Below are 17,955 nucleotides of genomic sequence, written 5' to 3'. Positions count from 1 at the left end.
ATCCGCCTCAAGGTTGTGCGTGTTGTGGCTTCACAAATGCTTTGCTGCATACCTCGGTTGTAACGAGTGGTTATTTCAGTCAAAGTTGCTCTTCTATCAGCTTGAATCAGTCGGCCCATTCTCCTCTGACCTCTAGCATCAACAAGGCATTTTCGCTCGCAGGACTGCCGCATACTGGATGTTTTTCCCTTTTCACACCATTCTTTGTAAACCCTAGAAATGGTTGTGTGAGAAAATCCCAGTAACTGAGCAGATTGTGAAATACTCAGACCGGCCCGTCTGGCACCAACAACCATGCCACACTCAAAATTGCTTAAATCACCTTTTTTTCCCATTCTGACATTCAGTTTGGAGTTCAGGAGATTGTCTTGACCAGGACCACCCCCCCTAAATGCATTGAAGCAACTGCCATGTTATTTGTTGATTAGATAATTGCATTAATGAGAAATTGAACAGGTGTTCCTAATAAACCTTTAGGTGAGTGTATGTGATAAATGCAAGGAGACAGTCAGACTGACGGAGAAGATTTCAGAATTAGAAACACGCATCCAAACTTTAATTGAGGATAGTAAGTGTGCTAGAGCTTTAGATACTATTTTGGATGTGCCTAGCATAGTGAACTCTTTACATGATTCGGTTCAGGCTGAATTATTGCCTGTGCAGCAAGGCAGATGGGTGACAGTGAGGGATCGCTGTAGTCGCGGATCAAAAAACCACTCTTCCGTTCCGATTACCATAACAAATCGATTTGCCCCACTCAGTGAAACACCCACTGAGAATTCTGTTGATTTTGCCCTGGTAATTGGCGATTCGATCACACGGAACGTGAAAATAGGGACACCAGCCAACATAGTCACATGTTTGCCGGGAGCCAGAGCGCCTGACATCAAAGCAAATTTAAAAGTGCTGGCTAATGCTAATCGTAAACTCTCTAAGATTGTTATTCACGTCGGCACTAATGATGTTCGACTCCGCCAGTCGGAGATCACCAAAATTAATATTAAAGAGGTGTTTGAACTCGCAAGTACGATGTCAGGCACTGTAATTTGCTCTGGCCCCCTTCCTGTTCGAAAGAGTGATGAGATAGTTAGCAGATTGTCATCACTCAATGGCTGGTTGTCTAAGTGGTGTCCGCAAAATAGTATAGAATTCATAGACAATTGGAAAAGTTTTTGGGGCAAATCTGACCTGTTGAAAAGAGATGGTATTCATCCCTCCTGGGATGGTGCTGCTCTTCTCTCTAGTAATTTGGCTCATAGTCTTAGAGACAAAACATGACAATCTAGGGATCAGGTCAGGAAGCAGACAAACTGGCTAAACCGACCGTTTGCTAGCGGCCTCGCGTCACCAAGGTCAGATAAATCCCATCACATAGAGCCTCTTTCACCTAGATATCATCATATAGAGACTGTGTCTGTTCCCCGAATTTGGAAATCCAAAAAACGTCCAAACCGATCTAAGATTAAAAATGTAATTGATATTCAACAAATAAAAAATAGATATAATAAAGAAGAGCAAACGATAAAGCTTGGGTTGCTGAATATTCGATCCCTTACTTCAAAAGCACTCATAGTTAATGATATGATTTCAAATTATAACCTAGATGTGCTGTGTATGACAGAAACCTGGCTAAAACCAGACGATTACATTACTTTAAATGAGTCCACCCCGCATGATTACTGTTATAAACATGAACCTCTCCTGAAAGGCAAAGGGGAAGGTGTTGCTGTAATTTATAGTAATATTTTCAAAACCACTAAAAAATCTAGTTTTAAATATACTTATTTTGAAGTGTTGGTGCTTAATGTAAAAATATATAATGTAAACGATAAATCAAGTTTGAGAATTCTGCTGGCAACTGTATACAGGCCACCAGGGCACCATAAAGATTTTATCAAAGAATTTGCTGACTTTCTATCAGAATTAGTATTGACTGCAGATAAAGTCCTAATTGTTGGTGATTTTAATATACATGTAGATAATGAAAAAGATGCAATGGGATTGGCATTTAAAGACATTCTTAACTCTATTGGAGTTAGACAACACGTGTCAGGACCTACTCATTGTCGTAATCATACTCTAGATCTAATATTATCACATGGAATCAATGTTGATGCTGTAGAAATTCTGCAGCAGAGCGACGACATCTCAGATCATTATCTAGTCTTGTGTAAATTACATTTAGCCAAGGCTGCAAACCCAACTCCGTGTAACAAGTATGTTAGACCTATCACTTCTGCCACTAAAGATTGCTTTATCAATAATCTTCCTAATCAGTTTCATCGTCTCAGCATTCCAGATAGCTTAGAAGAACTCGATATTGCAACAGAAACTTTTAACTCTCTCCTTTCCAGCACTTTAGACACAGTTGCTCCGTTGCGCTTAAAGAAGATTAAAGAAAATAGTCCAACACCGTGGTACAACGAGCACACCCGGGCCCTTAAGAGAGCAGCCAGAAAAATAGAGCACAACTGGAAGAAAACAAAACTAGAGGTATTTCGGATTTCATGGAAGGAGAGCTCGATTGCTTACAGAGAGGCTTTAAAAGCTGCTAGATCTGCTTATTTTTCAACCCTATTAAAAGAAAATAAACATAATCCTAGGTATTTATTTGAAAAAGTGGCTACACTAACGAAAAAGAAAGCTTCAAGCCCAGAAGTTTCCAAGAAACACAGCAGTAATGACTTTATGAACTTCTTCACTTATAAGATTGATAATATTAGGGACAAAATTATAACTATGCAACCGTCTACTACAGCATCACATCAGGGAGTGCATTATAGTCTCCCTGAGGTAAAATTTTATTCATTCATTGCCATAGGAGAGGAAGAATTTTGCAAACTCGTTAATTCATCTAAATCGACAACTTGTATGATAGACCCTATACCGACTAAACTACTGAACGAGATGCTTCCAGAAGTCATAGATCCTCTTCTTAACATCATTAATTTGTCTTTGTCTCTAGGATACGTACCAAAAACCTTTAAGCTGGCTATGATTAAACCGCTTGTTAAAAAAACGCAACTTGATCCTACAGAATTAGTCAATTACAGGCCGATCTCAAATCTACCTTTTCTGTCAAAGATACTAGAAAAGGCAGTATCCTCACAACTGTGTTCCTTTCTTGAAAGAAATGGTGTCTGCGAGGATTTCCAGTCAGGATTTAGACCGCACCATAGCACTGAGACAGCTCTCATTAGAGTCACAAATGATTTGCTCTTATCATCCGATCGTGGTTGTATCTCTCTATTAGTGTTACTTGATCTTAGTGCTGCATTTGACACCATTGACCACAACATTCTCTTAAATAGACTAGAAAAATATGTTGGCATTAGTGGAATTGCATTAGCATGGTTTAAATCATATATATCTGACCGCTATCAGTTTGTAGCAGTAAATGAAGAGACGTCTTATCGATCACAAGTTCAGTATGGCGTACCACAAGGCTCAGTTCTCGGACCGCTGCTGTTCACTCTGTACATGCTACCTTTAGGAGATATCATTAGGAAACATGGAATTAGCTTTCACTGTTATGCTGATGATACTCAGCTCTATATTTCTTCCAAACCTAACGAAACTCACCAATTCACAAAATTATCGGAATGCATAGCTGATATCAAAAATTGGTAATTGGATGACTAGTAATTTCCTACTACTAAATTCAGAAAAAACAGAGATTCTAATTATTGGACAAAAAAACTTCCACACGTAATAACCTAGAATACCGTCTAACACTTGATGGCTGCTCTGTTAAGTCTTCGTCGTCGGTTAGGAACCTGGGTGTGTATGTGTGTGTGTGTGTGTGTGTGTGTGTGCTCTTTGATACCAATCTTTCATTTGAAAGTCACGTGTCTAGTGTCTGTAAAACCGCATTTTTCCATCTTAAAAATATATCTAAATTACGTCATATGCTCTCATTGACAAATGCGGAACAACTACTTCATGCGTTCATGACATCAAGGCTAGATTATTGTAATGCTCTACTGGGTGGTTGCCCTGCACGCTTAATAAACAAACTACAGCTAGTTCAAAACGCAGCCGCTAGAGTTCTTACCAGAACCAGGAAGTACGACCATATTAGCCCGGTTCTGTCAACACTGCATTGGCTCCCTATTAAACATCGTATAAATTTTAAAATAATGCTGATTACTTACAAAGTAAGTAAGTAAGTGTGTGTGTGTCACTCACAGCAGTTCTTCTCGTCCTCCTGTTGGCTGCAGTCAGGAAACCCGTCACAGATCATGTTGTGATGGATGCAGGTTTTGTCTCCGGGACATTCCCACAAGCCCCGCTCCACACAGCCTAGAAACAGAGATATAGGAGTCTTCAAGTGTGTGTTTGTGGTGTTTGAGTGTGTTTATCACGTCATGTGAATGTGTTTTTATTCACCGCATGTTTCCTCATCGCTGTCGTCATCACAGTCTGTGTGTCCGTCACAGCGTTTGGAGGAGAGCACACATCTTCCCGAGCGACACTTAAAGTGACTGGGAGAGCACTCTAACACACACACACACACACACACACACACACACACACGTCACCTTCATTTCTACAGCTCTTTAACAATATAGAGTTTCACAGCAGCTTTACAGTGATAATAGGAGATTACAGTAACAGAGATTGTTTAGGCTTTACTGCAGATCTAGAATAAAGTTATTGTCCAGATAAAGTTAGTTTTGATTGATTCACTTCCGTTGTAAAGATCATTAGTTATTAACTTAGCGGGCGCTAACACACACCGTTCTAACAGAAAACCCTTAACGCGCTCCGGCCGCCCCTTCACAACAGTGTTTGGTGACTCGTTTTTTGTTTTTTCGTTTTGTTTTTTGTGGTTAAAATCAAGTAAAATCAAGGGAAATATGACACATTAATGGCGAGGATCTGAATCTGGATCTGATGGAAATTTTGGACTTTCAGATGTTTGGTTTAATGGTGTGAGACAGAACTCTTTCTGCATTGGTCAATTCATATCGATCTGTGTGACGGAAAACGTCAGAATAATTCAGTGTAGCCCTCGGCCGAACAACATCTCACCGTATCTCCAGTTCTCACACACACACTCAACTTTGATCCTTCATGCGGTTTCTTTGCTTGGCACCTTAACTGCGCATTGCAGACATATTTAGTCTTGTTGTGTGTGATTTAGGAAGACATATTCAGCTCAGTTTTAGTGAGTGTGTGCGCACTGACCGTTCACATCCGGGTCAGGAAGTAAACAGGAAGTGTTAGCTTGACCTTCCTCTGGAAACTGAGCACAGTCTGTGTCCTCAGGCCACTGCAATCCCACAATTCCTAGCACTAACTCACAGTTCTCCTTTGAGTTCCTACACAGAGACCTGATACACACACACACACACACACACACACACAGTCATCAATGTCATTATATGCAGGGTTTGAAATGAACACCCGCCAACTGCGGGTAAGAATCATCAGTGGCGGGAAACGCTGTCGATCACGAGCCGATTTGGCGTTAATTATAATGTTTACTCAGTTTGCTGAGGAAGTTTGTGTAAGTCTGTGCAGATTTAGCGCAAATACTCGTGAGTGATCATGATATATTACTGCGTGCACCCGCACGCACACACACGCGCACACACCCGCACGCATACACACGCGCGCACACACACACACGCACACACACGCCCGCACACACTCGCACACACACGCACACACACGGCCGCACACACGCGCACATACACGCCCGCACACACGCGCACACACACGCACACACACTGACCTGCAGGGCGGCACTCTCTGCTGTGTCACAGGGTCACACATTGGCACCAGCACCGTGCATGCGAAGAACATGAGGTATCTGTAGCAGTGCGTCTGCACGAGCGCAGGGAACAGCGACGACTCCCAGCTCAGCGACGTCTCCTTCTGAGACCCGTGACCCAGGTAGTTGGGGAACCTGGTGGAGTTATACGGCAGATTCATGCAGATCTCCACAGAGATGGGCTCGCACACGCCTGGAAAACACACGCAATCACTCACAACTCCTACGGATCAGACGGCTGCTTATATGCTCCGCCAGTTAACTGAAAGATTAGATGCTTCACTCCTCCCCAAAATACATTGTGAACTTCACTATGTAATCAGATTACTTTTTTGATGTTAAGGTAAAGTAACATATTACAGGTAACGTGCATTACGCAATCAGTGAAGTTACGGGTAAAGTAACCTTACTTTTTTGATGTAACGCATTACTTTTAAGATGTAAAGAGTGATCGGATTACTTTTTGATGTCACAAGTAACGCATTATAAGTAACATGCATTATGTAATCAGATTACTTAACTTACTACTTATTACTTAAATTACTTAACCGTAACTGCAAATAACTATCTAATAACACAAATGTATTTATTTACAGTTACTGCAGATGAAGAGTTTAAGAACAACAGTCACAGTAATAGAATGAATTGAAGCTGAAATATAGCTATTGATGCATGATGTCCAATTTAGTGGACATATGATTAATCAGAATTTCTAAAATCAATACTTGGAAAATTTAACAATGATATGACTCCTTAGATGTGACAAAAAAAAATTTTACCTGCAAGATTCTCCTCGGATAAAACGAATGGACGTATATTCTGTTGCAACTTAACATTTCTGACTGAAAACAAATTGGTTTGCAGAAAACAAAATCCAAACACAAAGGCTTGCCACATAAAGCATGATGCACTAGAGTTCACTGTAGAGCTTGATGTGCAGTTATGCAATCAAAACCCATGCATTAGCAAGAAATGTTTTCTAATAGCGGTCCACTGTAGTGACCTCTCTACGTGAAAGGGTTAAAGTGCGTTGTTACCACACATTAAAACTATGCAATCAGGACGCTTAAACTCCAGTTTTGGGCTGTTTGGCTAAACTAACTGACACTAAATCTAGAAGTAAAACATGGAAGTAAAACATGGGTGTCTCTGCAGTGCTCTGTGTGTGGACAGAGGTCAGAGTTTCACTCACTGCAGTTGTTTCCAGTGTTGTTGCGCAGGTCACATGACATGTTTCCATGACAGCCAGAGGAGCAGGAGGAGGAACAACTGGACTGACCAGGAGGACACAAGCCCTGAGCTGAGAGACAGAGCCATCAGTGTGTGTGTGTGTGTGTGTGTGTGTGTGTGTGTGTGTGTGTGTGTGTGTGTGTGTGTGTGTGTGTGTGTGTGTGTGTGTGTGTGTGTGTGTGTGTATGTGTGTGTGTGTGTGTGTGTGTGCACTCACTCTGTTGTTGTGTGCAGTTTTCTTCATCACTGCCATCTTTACAGTCATCTTCACCATCGCAGCGAAAGGCACTGGGAATGCACTGCTTGTTCCTGCACTCCACTAGACCCTGGGACTTACACGCTACACACACACATGCACACACACACACACACACACACACACACACACACACACACACACACACACACACACACACACACACATGTTAATGCACTGCAGGGTTACACACACACACACACAGTGAAGGCAGTTCCTCACAGCAGTTGAGCTCATCGCTTTTGTCCAGGCAGTTGTGGACCCCACACACACACACACACACACACACACACACACACACACACACACACACACACACACAGTAAAGGCAGTTCCTCACAGCAGTTGAGCTCATCGCTTTTGTCCAGGCAGTTGTGGACCCCGTCACACACACACACACACACACACACACACACACACACACACACACACACACACACACACACACACACACACACACACACACACACACACACACACACACACACACACACACACACGCACACACACACACACACACACACTTAACCCTAAGACAAGTTAAGTCACCTTCATTTATATATTGCTTTTTACAATATAGAGTTTCACATCAGCTTTACAGTGATAATAGGAGATTACAGTAACAGAGATTGTTTAGGCTTTACAGCAGATCTAGAATAAAGTTATTGTCCAGATAAAGTTAGTTTTGATTGATTCACTTCCGTTGTAAAGATCATTAGTTATTAACTTAGCGGCCGCTAACACAACACCGTTTTGACTGAAAACCCTTAACGCGCTCCGGGCGCTCATTCACACACAACAGTGCCTGGCGGCTCGAGAACACAAACCTTGAAATGGGTTCCATGGTGCAAACATTGAAAAAAAAGAAAAGTTATCTCTGCGCAAACTTCAAAAACGCGAACCTGTGAAAACGCTGACGGTACCCACATGCGTATTACGTGTTTAGTCTATAGAGATGCATGTTTGAATATATATGTACGCAGGCGTGTCATCTTTCTTTACAAGTTGATCTCAACAAATTACTTGTCTGGCCTTAAAAATTCATAATACAGAATTTTGACGCTTCCGTGTATCCTTGTGAACTGGAATTATTTTGAAATTTTATTTGTACAGAGGTAAAGAGTTACCTGGTTCTGGTAAGAACTCTAGCGGCTGCGTTTTGAACTAGCTGTAGTTTGTTTATTAAGCGTGCAGGGCAACCACCCAGTAGAGCATTACAATAATCTAGCCTTGATGGCATGAACGCATGAGCTAACTGTTCCGCATTTGTCATTAAAAGCATATGACGTAATCTAGATATATTTTTAAGATGGAAGAATGCAGTTTTACAGATACTAGACACGTGAGGGACACACACACACACACACACAGGTTCCAAACCGACGACGAGGACTTGACAGAGCAGCATCAAGTGTTATGGTGCGTTCACACCCGACGGGAATAGAGCGTCTACCGCAAGTGATTTCAATGTTACGTCAATGCAAAGATGCGTTATGTGCGTAAAAAATTCCTGTGGCGCGAATGAGGCGTAGAGCGCGGCGCGGTAGACACGAATTCACCTCATTCGCGCGTCAAGTTCACGTGAATGATGCGAATAGCGCGAAATTGAGGGTCTGGCGCATTACGCGCAAATTATTTATTTAGTGCTTTTTGGGCATTCACGCGTTTGACGCAAATTCGCGTCTGCCGCCCGAGTTGAAAAATCTGAGCTTCTGCATCAAATTCGCGCCGCGTTAACCAATAAGGAGCCAGCTTGCTGCTGTCACGTGGTGAAGTAAATATTTTACCACATAAAAACTTGATTTTAAAACATGAGACATTAATTTTGTATGCTATTTATTCCATATCTAATCTAGATTATATGAAACATTATTATTATTCTAATGTAAAGAGAACCAACATACTTTAGCGCAAGAACATAGTTCGTGTCTGGACAGTGTTGTGTGAGGGAAAAAAACACAGGACAGTTTAATCACTTTTGTAGTAGCCTAGGCTGGCTCGATTTATCATCAAAACAAAAATAAATTACAGATTAGGTGGCTGAGGGCGAGGGTGATCCTCGCTCCGATGCGGGACAGCAGGTCATTGAACTGGGCGCGGGACAGACGGAAGTACCGCTGAAAGCGGCTGACATCCATGCGCAGCTCCTGGAGCAAATGGTGAAACTCGCCGAACTGGGTTCGCCTCCGAAGGGTCTGGTGGACCCAAATACGCCGATGATAATCCCTACAACGCTGTTCTACTCTCCAGAGCACATACAGAGCAGTGACTCCCTCGATAAATGACCCAACAACAACAGACATCTTGTAAAAACTTTTGAAACTTTCGCCTTTGACGCGCGCAACGCGCGTAAATTTCAATTCAAACTTTTTGTTTTACGTCAGTTTCACTCTTGACACGCGAATTAACACAAAGTGGTCAAGCATCAAACTAGACACGGTAGACGCGGATTTGACGCGCTATTCACGTCTGGTGTGAACGCACAGTTAGACAGTATTCTAGGTTATTATGTGAGGACGTTTTTTGTCCAATAATTAGAATCTCAGTTTTCAGAATTAAGTGGTAGGAAATTACTAGTCATCCAGTTTTTTATATCAGATATGCATTCCGTTAATTTTGTGGTCTGGTAAGTTTCATCAGGGTGTGAAGAAATATAGAGCTGAGTATCATCAGCATAACAGTAAAAACTAATGCCATGCTTCCTAATGATTTCCCCTAAGGGTAGCATGTGTGTGTGTATGTGTGTGTGTGTGTGTGTGTGTGTGTGTGTGTGTGTGTGTGTGTGTGTGTGTGTGTGTGTGTGTGTGTGTGTGTGTGTGTGTGTGTGAGTGTGTGTGTGTGAATAGCATGTACAGAGTAAACAGCAACGGTCCTAGTACTGAGCCTTGTGGTACACCATACCGAATTTTGACCGATAAGACATCTCTTCATTTACTGATACAAACTGATAACGATCAGATAAGCATGATTTAAACCATGCAATTCCACTAATGCCAACATAATTTTCGAGTCTTTTTAAAAGAATGTTGTGGTCGATAGTTTCAAATGCAGCACTAAGATCGAGTAACACTAATAGCGAGATACAACCACGATCGGATGATAAGAGCAAATCATTTGTGACTCTAATGAGAGCTGTCTTAGTGCTATGATACGGTCTAAATCCTGACTGGAAATCCTCACAGACACCATTTTTTTCTAAAAAAGGAACATAGTTGTGAGGATACTGCCTTTTCTAGTATCTTTGACAGAAAAGGTAGATTCGAGATCGGCCTGTAATTGACTAATTCTGAAGGATCAAGTTGTGGTTTCTTGGTCTAATCATAGCCAGCTTAAAAGTTTTTGGTATGTATCCTAATGACAACGATGAATTAATGATATTAAGAAGAGGATCTATGACCTCTGGAAGCATCTCTTTCAATAGCTTCTCTTTCACACACACACACACACACACACACACACACACACACACACACACACACACACACACACACACACACACACACACACACACACACACACAGTGAAGGCAGTTCCTCACAGCAATTCAGCTCGTCGCTCTTGTCCAGGCAGTCATGGTCTCCGTCACAGAGCCAGTCTCGAGGAACACATCGTCCTTCTCCACAGCGATGCTCTTCAGCCGAATCACACACTGACGAAACAGCCCATAATTACACTTCAGGACAGAACAATGACTCAAAGAAGGAAAACACATTAGCAGAATTCTTTATCCTTTATTGGGAAGTAGAATGTTTAACTCCGATAAACAACGAACTGTTAAAAACGTCTTGTCAAAGCTTTCCGGAACAGTTTGCTCCGGCTGGTAAACACCTTTAGCTCCCATTGGTCAATGGTCATGTATTTGATACTGCTGGAACTAAGATGGCGGCGCGGGCGACTGCAGCGGCTCTGCTCTTCCCTATGTGGTTGTGTTTGTTTGTTTTGTTTAGTCCCGTGTCTACAAATACCCGAAAATATAATCGACAGGAACTTTTAATGATTGGGACACTATATGGTGAATTAGCTCTAAGTAAAATTTACAGCTTTGAACATCTATCACCGGAGATCACACGAACAGCGGGGAGCCAGTGGATTATTATCCCGGGAGATGCAGGAGTTGGCGCAGAGACCAACGACAGAAGCGAGGTTGTAGAGCTGGGATTGGGGTCCGGCTAAGGAGGGCACCATACAGGCCTGCACTACCCAGCCTTCTTGTGTCTAACGCCAGATCGCTATGCAACAAGATGGATGAGCTGGCGATGACCATCGAGGCAAACAGATATGCTAAAGACTGCTCACTGGTAGTGATTACAGAGACGTGGCTGCACTCTGGGATTCCAGACGAACATATCATGTTAGCGGGCCGTACAGCACACCGGGCCGACAGAACCAGTAACTCCAGAAAGAGCAAAGGAGGAGGGCTCTGCATTTATTCTAACAACAGCTGGAGCACCGATGTCACAGTGAGATGCCGACCCTTCTACCTGCCGCGTGAGTTCACGGTTGTTTTTATCACAGCTGTTTACATTCTACCCAGTGTTAATGCTAGTGTAGCTGTGGATATCTTGCAAACTAGTGTTAATAAACTACAGTCCACCCACCCGGATGGGTTTTTTATTGTGGCAGGGGACTTTAATCATGCTAACCTGTGTTCTATCCTTCCCAAATTTCATCAGCATGTAAAATGTCCAACCAGAGGTGATAAAACTCTGGACCATGTTTACAGTAACATCAGAGGGGCATTCAAGATCTCTGCTCATCCCCATTTAGGGCAGTCCGACCATCTGACCCTCTTTCTTACACCAGCATACTGACCTGTGTTTAAGAGATCTGTGCACACATTGAAATTAACAAAACTGTGGCCTGCTACTGCGATTCCACAACTGCAAGACTGTTTTGAGTGCACTGACTGGGCACTTTTTTCACAGCAGAGTCTTGAGGATTACACCTGCACTGTTCTGCACTACATGAAGACCTGCATTGACAATGTCACTGTTGAGAGACAGTTCAAATGCTATCAAAACAACAAACCATGGATGACCAGGGAGGTCAAGCTGTTGCTGAAAAAATTTGATAAAGCCTTCAGGTCCAGGGACATGGAACTATAAAGCACCGCCAGATCCAAATTAAAGACACACATCAAGGAAGCAAAAGCAGCCTACAGGAGGAAGATTACGAAGGGCACTTTAGTGAGGGGGATCCCCGACGCGTTTGGCAGGGAATCCAAGATCTCACAAACTTTAAGGGTTCAAAAGACCAAAACCCAAGCACCAGCAGCAATTTGGCTGAGGAGCTCAACTATTTCTTTGCACACTTTGAGGCGAATAGTACCAGGACTGAGACAACGTCGGCCACACCAATAACACTCTTGCCCACAGATGCCCTGACACTCTCTCTGAGCGCAGAGGAGGTCAGGAGGGCATTTCTTGGCGTGAACCCCAGGAAGGCTGCCGGGCCTGACGGGATCCCTGGGAGAGTGTTGAGGGACTGTGCCAGCCAGCTGGCTGAGGTATTCACTGCCATCTTCAACCTCTCTCTGTCTACATGTTCCATCCCCAAGTGCCTCAAATCTGCCATCATTGTGGCGATCATGAAAAAATCAGCTGTGAGTAGCTTCAATGACTATAGACCAGTGGCCCTCACTTCCATTGTCATGAAGTGCTTTGAAAGACTGCTGCTAAATCACATAAAAGTTTCCCTTCCATCCACACTGGACCAGCACCAGTTTGCCTATAAAGCAAACAGGTCAACCGCGGATGCCATCAACACAGCCCTGCACAGTGTGCATACCCACCTTTAACATCCTGACACCTATGCAAGACTGTTGTTTGTGGACTTTAGTTCTGCATTCAACTGCATCATCCATGAAAGACTGGTGTCCAAGCTAAATGGACTGGGTATCAGCACAAACATCTGCAGATGGATTCATGACTTTCTCACAGACCATCCCCAGTCGGTTCGTCTGGGTTCACAATTTTCCTCTGTTCTCACACTCAGCACTGGGGCCCCTCAGGGTTGTGTGTTGAGTCCCTTACTCTACATTTTATACACTCATGACTGCACTTCAGCTCATGAAAGCAATACTTTTATCAAATTTGCAGATGACACCACTGTAGTTGAACTTATTCACAATAATGATGAGTCCGCATACAGGGATGAAATTCAAAAACTCTCCATCTGGTGCTCCACTAACAACCTGTCTCTCAACACCTCTAAGACCAAAGAGGTGGTGGTAGACTTCCGCAGGAGGAGGCCCGACCTTGCCCCGGTCTACATCTATGGAGACACTGTGGAGAGGGTTAAGGACTTCAAATTCCTGGGGACATATATCTCACAGGACATCACCTGGGCAACCAACACTACAGCCCTTGTGAAGAAAGATCAGCAGCGGCTGTACTTTCTCAGGTCACTTAACAAAATTAACCTCTCCCAGGAGTTGCTTTTATTCTTTTAAAACTGTTCTGTCCAAAGTATCATCTCACACGACATTCTGGTATGGTTTAGTAGCTGCACCACTGCTGACAAAAAGGCGCTGGACAGAGTTAGGAAATCAGCACAAAACATAATTCACATACAGCTCCCCTCAATCACTGACATATATCACACCAGATGCCTGCAGTGGGCACAAAACATAATTCAGGACTCTTCCCACCCAGGTCACAACCTCTTCACATTGTTGCCATCTGGAAAGGCGTTATAGATCTTTCCAGGGTCGCACTTCTAGATTTTTGAATAGTTTTTATCCAAATGTTATAAAACACCTGAACTCATGCCCTTTGGCCTGTACTGCCTTTCAATGATTATGTTGTTTTCTTTTCTTTTTTTACTATTTTTATAATGTATTTATTTATGTATTAGTGCTGTCTTGTCATAATATGTGCCAACCCCAGGGGTAGTGCAATTGAAATTTCGTTATTTTATGCAATGACAAATAAAGGCAATCAATCAATGATGATGTAACAGGTGGGTGTGGCTCCGCCTCCTTTGAGATGTAAATCTCTGGTTCATTTCTCTTGTTCAGTCCATCAACTGCTTTTTAGAAGAAACTGAAGCATGTGATTCTGAAAAGGTTAAATTATGGCATAAATGGGGACAGCGCCATCTAGTGTTGGCATTTAGCGAGTGGAACAGGAGTTGAGAAGAACTCAGATCAGTTGCTGTTGGTAAGTTGCACGTTCTTAGCGGTCTGGGAATTATCTGTTAAAAGTGTTCAAAACGCATAAATAACTGTTTATTGTGAATGTACATTACAATGAATATCTTATGAATCTCTTGATGCCTGTTTGAATGAGCTATTTCATGTTGAGTTATTCGACTTTGCATTACGAGGCCCGATCGTAATTTCTTTGTGTGTTATCTTGTGTTTTATGTAGGATCGATTTATTCCCTCTGCTACGATCTCCCTTATTTCCAAGCTTTGTGTCTTCAAGTCAACATAACTCAACTCACCTTTATTATATTGTGCTTTTTAAAGCAGCTTCACTGAGATAACAGGAAAATAATGCAACAGAGTTTGTTTCCAGAAGAAAATAGCGTCACAGTCCAGCGATGTTTAATTTTATTGTAAAAAAGTTATTCATTTAGTTAATTTATATATATATAAAGCCGCTCTGGAGAAAACCGTGATGTCATTGTCCAACTCAGTTCAGTTCTCATATAATGCTGTCAATCCAGGAGATCAATAATATATATGAATATTAAATTATCCCCAACTAAGCAAGTCAAAAGCCAAATGCGAAAAAATGTAGGTATGTTGTACATTTTAAAGCATAAAACAAAAATTTTTAGCTCTTGTACTGTACGTGTGCAGTGTGAGTGGATTCTCTTGATGTGTAACGTCTCCTGTTAATAACTGATCTGATCTCAGTTGTGAACTCAAATGAAGCATTTCAAGTGTACTCACCACAGTTTTGCTCATCGCTCAGATCGCCGCAGTCATCGTAGCCGTCGCACAGAAGATCCGAACTGACACAGCGACCAGTGGCGCACGCATACTGTCCTTCTGCACACGCTGGAGAACACCAAAAGCAGAAGATCACAGTCAGATCTCACACTGCGTCTGAACAAGTGCTCAGATCACAGTCAGATCTCACACTGCGCTTGAACAAGGGCTCAGATCAGTCAGATCTCACACTGCGCTTGAACAAGTGCTCAGATCAGTCAGATATTACACTGTGTCTGAACAAGTGCTCAGATCACAGTCAGATCTCACACTGCGCTTGAACAAGGGCTCAGATCAGTCAGATCTCACACTGCGCTTGAACAAGTGCTCAGATCAGTCAGATATTACACTGCGTCTGAACAAGTGCTCAGATCACAGTCTTGATCTCATACTGCGCCTGAACAAGTGCTCAGATCAGTCAGATCTCACACTGCACCTGAACAAGTGCTCAGATCAGTCAGATCTCACACTGCGTCTGAACAAGTGCTCAGATCAGTCAGATATTACACTGTGTCTGAACAAGTGCTCAGATCACAGTCAGATCTCACACTGCGCTTGAACAAGTGCTCAGATCAGTCAGATCACACACTGCACCTGAACAAGTGCTCAGATCAGTCAGATCTCACACTGCGTCTGAACAAGTGCTCAGATCAGTCAGATATTACACTGTGTCTGAACAAGTGCTCAGATCACAGTCAGATCTCACACTGCGCTTGAACAAGTGCTCAGATCAGTCAGATCACACACTGCGCTTGAACAAGTGCTCAGATCAGTCAGATCACACACTGCGCCTGAACAAGTGCTCAGATCAGTCAGATCTCACACTGCGCCTGAACAAGTGCTCAGATCAGTCAGATCTCACACTGCACCTGAACAAGTGCTCAGATCAGTCAGATCTCACACTGCGCCTGAACAAGTGCTCAGATCACAGTCAGATCTCACACTGCGCCTGAACAAGTGCTCAGATCAGTCAGATCACACACTGCGCTTGAACAAGTGCTCAGATCAGTCAGATCACACACTGCGTCTGAACAAGTGCTCAGATCAGTCAGATCTCACACTGCGTCTGAACAAGTGTTCAGATCAGTCAGATCTCACACTGCGCTTGAACAAGTGCTCAGATCAGTCAGATCACACACTGCGCCTGAACAAGTGCTCAGATCAGTCAGATCTCACACTGCGCCTGAACAAGTGTTCAGATCAGTCAGATCTCACACTGCGCCTGAACAAGTGCTCAGATCAGTCAGATCTCACACTGCGCCTGAACAAGTGTTCAGATCAGTCAGATCTCACACTGCGCCTGAACAAGTGCTCAGATCAGTCAGATCTCACACTGCGCCTGAACAAGTGCTCAGATCACAGTCAGATCTCACACTGCGCCTGAACAAGTGCTCAGATCAGTCAGATCTCACACTGCGCCTGAACAAGTGCTCAGATCAGTCAGATCTCACACTGCGTCTGAACAAGTGTTCAGATCAGTCAGATCTCACACTGCGCCTGAACAAGTGCTCAGATCAGTCAGATCTCACACTGCACCTGAACAAGTGCTCAGATCAGTCAGATATCACACTGCGCCTGAACAAGTGCTCAGATCAGTCAGATATCACACTGCGCCTGAACAAGTGCTCAGATCAGTCAGATCTCACACTGCACCTGAACAAGTGCTCAGATCCCAGTCAGATCTCACACTGCGCCTGAACAAGTGCTCAGATCAGTCAGATCTCACACTGCGCCTGAACAAGTGTTCAGATCAGTCAGATCTCACACTGCGCCTGATCAAGTGCTCAGATCAGTCAGATCTCACACTGCGCCTGAACAAGTGCTCAGATCAGTCAGATCTCACACTGCGCCTGAACAAGTGTTCAGATCAGTCAGATCTCACACTGCGCCTGAACAAGTGCTCAGATCAGTCAGATCTCAAACTGCGCCTGAACAAGTGCTCAGATCAGTCAGATCTCACACTGCGTCTGAACAAGTGCTCAGATCACAGTCAGATCTCACACTGCGCCTGAACAAGTGCTCAGATCACTCAGATCTCACACTGCGCCTGAACAAGTGTTCAGATCAGTCAGATCTCACACTGCGCCTGAACAAGTGCTCAGATCAGTCAGATCTCACACTGCGCCTGAACAAGTGCTCAGATCAGTCAGATCTCACACCGTGCTTGAACAAGTGCTCAGATCAGTCAGATCTCACACTGCACCTGAACAAGTGCTCAGATCAGTCAGATCTCACACTGCACCTGAACAAGTGCTCAGATCACTCAGATCTCACACTGCGCCTGAACAAGTGTTCAGATCAGTCAGATCTCACACTGCGCCTGAACAAGTGCTCAGATCAGTCAGATCTCACACTGCGTCTGAACAAGTGCTCAGATCAGTCAGATCTCACACTGCGCCTGAACAAGTGCTCAGATCAGTCAGATCTCACACTGCACCTGAACAAGTGCTCAGACCAGTCAGATCTCACACTGCGCCTGAACAAGTGCTCAGATCACAGTCAGATCTCACACTCCGCCTGAACAAGTGCTCAGATCAGTCAGATCTCACACTGCGCCTGAACAAGTGCTCAGATCAGTCAGATCTCACACTCCGCCTGAACAAGTGCTCAGATCAGTCAGATCTCACACTGCGCCTGAACAAGTGCTCAGATCAGTCAGATCTCACACTGCACCTGAACAAGTGCTCAGATCACTCAGATCTCACACTGCGCCTGAACAAGTGTTCAGATCAGTCAGATCTCACACTGCGC

General features: G+C 43.5%; 1 protein-coding gene across 4 annotated transcripts in view; it reads right to left on the bottom strand.

The window, feature by feature from the left end:
• corin (corin, serine peptidase) overlaps positions 1–17,955 on the bottom strand; it is a 96,717-nt gene that overhangs the window by 31,131 nt on the left and 47,631 nt on the right. For all 4 annotated transcript variants that reach the window (XM_077241853.1, XM_077241854.1, XM_077241855.1 and 1 more), the window contains 8 exons: positions 15,166–15,273; positions 10,804–10,914; positions 7,227–7,349; positions 6,972–7,079; positions 5,741–5,972; positions 5,191–5,336; positions 4,390–4,497; positions 4,189–4,302 (listed from right to left, as the gene is read on the bottom strand). In XM_077241853.1, the coding sequence (XP_077097968.1) occupies positions 4,189–4,302; positions 4,390–4,497; positions 5,191–5,336; positions 5,741–5,972; positions 6,972–7,079; positions 7,227–7,349; positions 10,804–10,914; positions 15,166–15,273 (1,050 nt within the window). The remainder of the gene's footprint in view (positions 1–4,188; positions 4,303–4,389; positions 4,498–5,190; positions 5,337–5,740; positions 5,973–6,971; positions 7,080–7,226; positions 7,350–10,803; positions 10,915–15,165; positions 15,274–17,955) is intronic.

Source organism: Siphateles boraxobius, unplaced genomic scaffold (assembly GCF_051911475.1).
Source record: "Siphateles boraxobius isolate OS27281-9 unplaced genomic scaffold, OSU_SipBor_1 240, whole genome shotgun sequence".
In the NCBI taxonomy this organism is placed as follows: Eukaryota; Metazoa; Chordata; class Actinopteri; order Cypriniformes; family Leuciscidae; genus Siphateles; species Siphateles boraxobius.
Note: the sequence above shows the minus strand (reverse complement) of the source record. Positions and strands in the feature narration are given on the sequence as shown.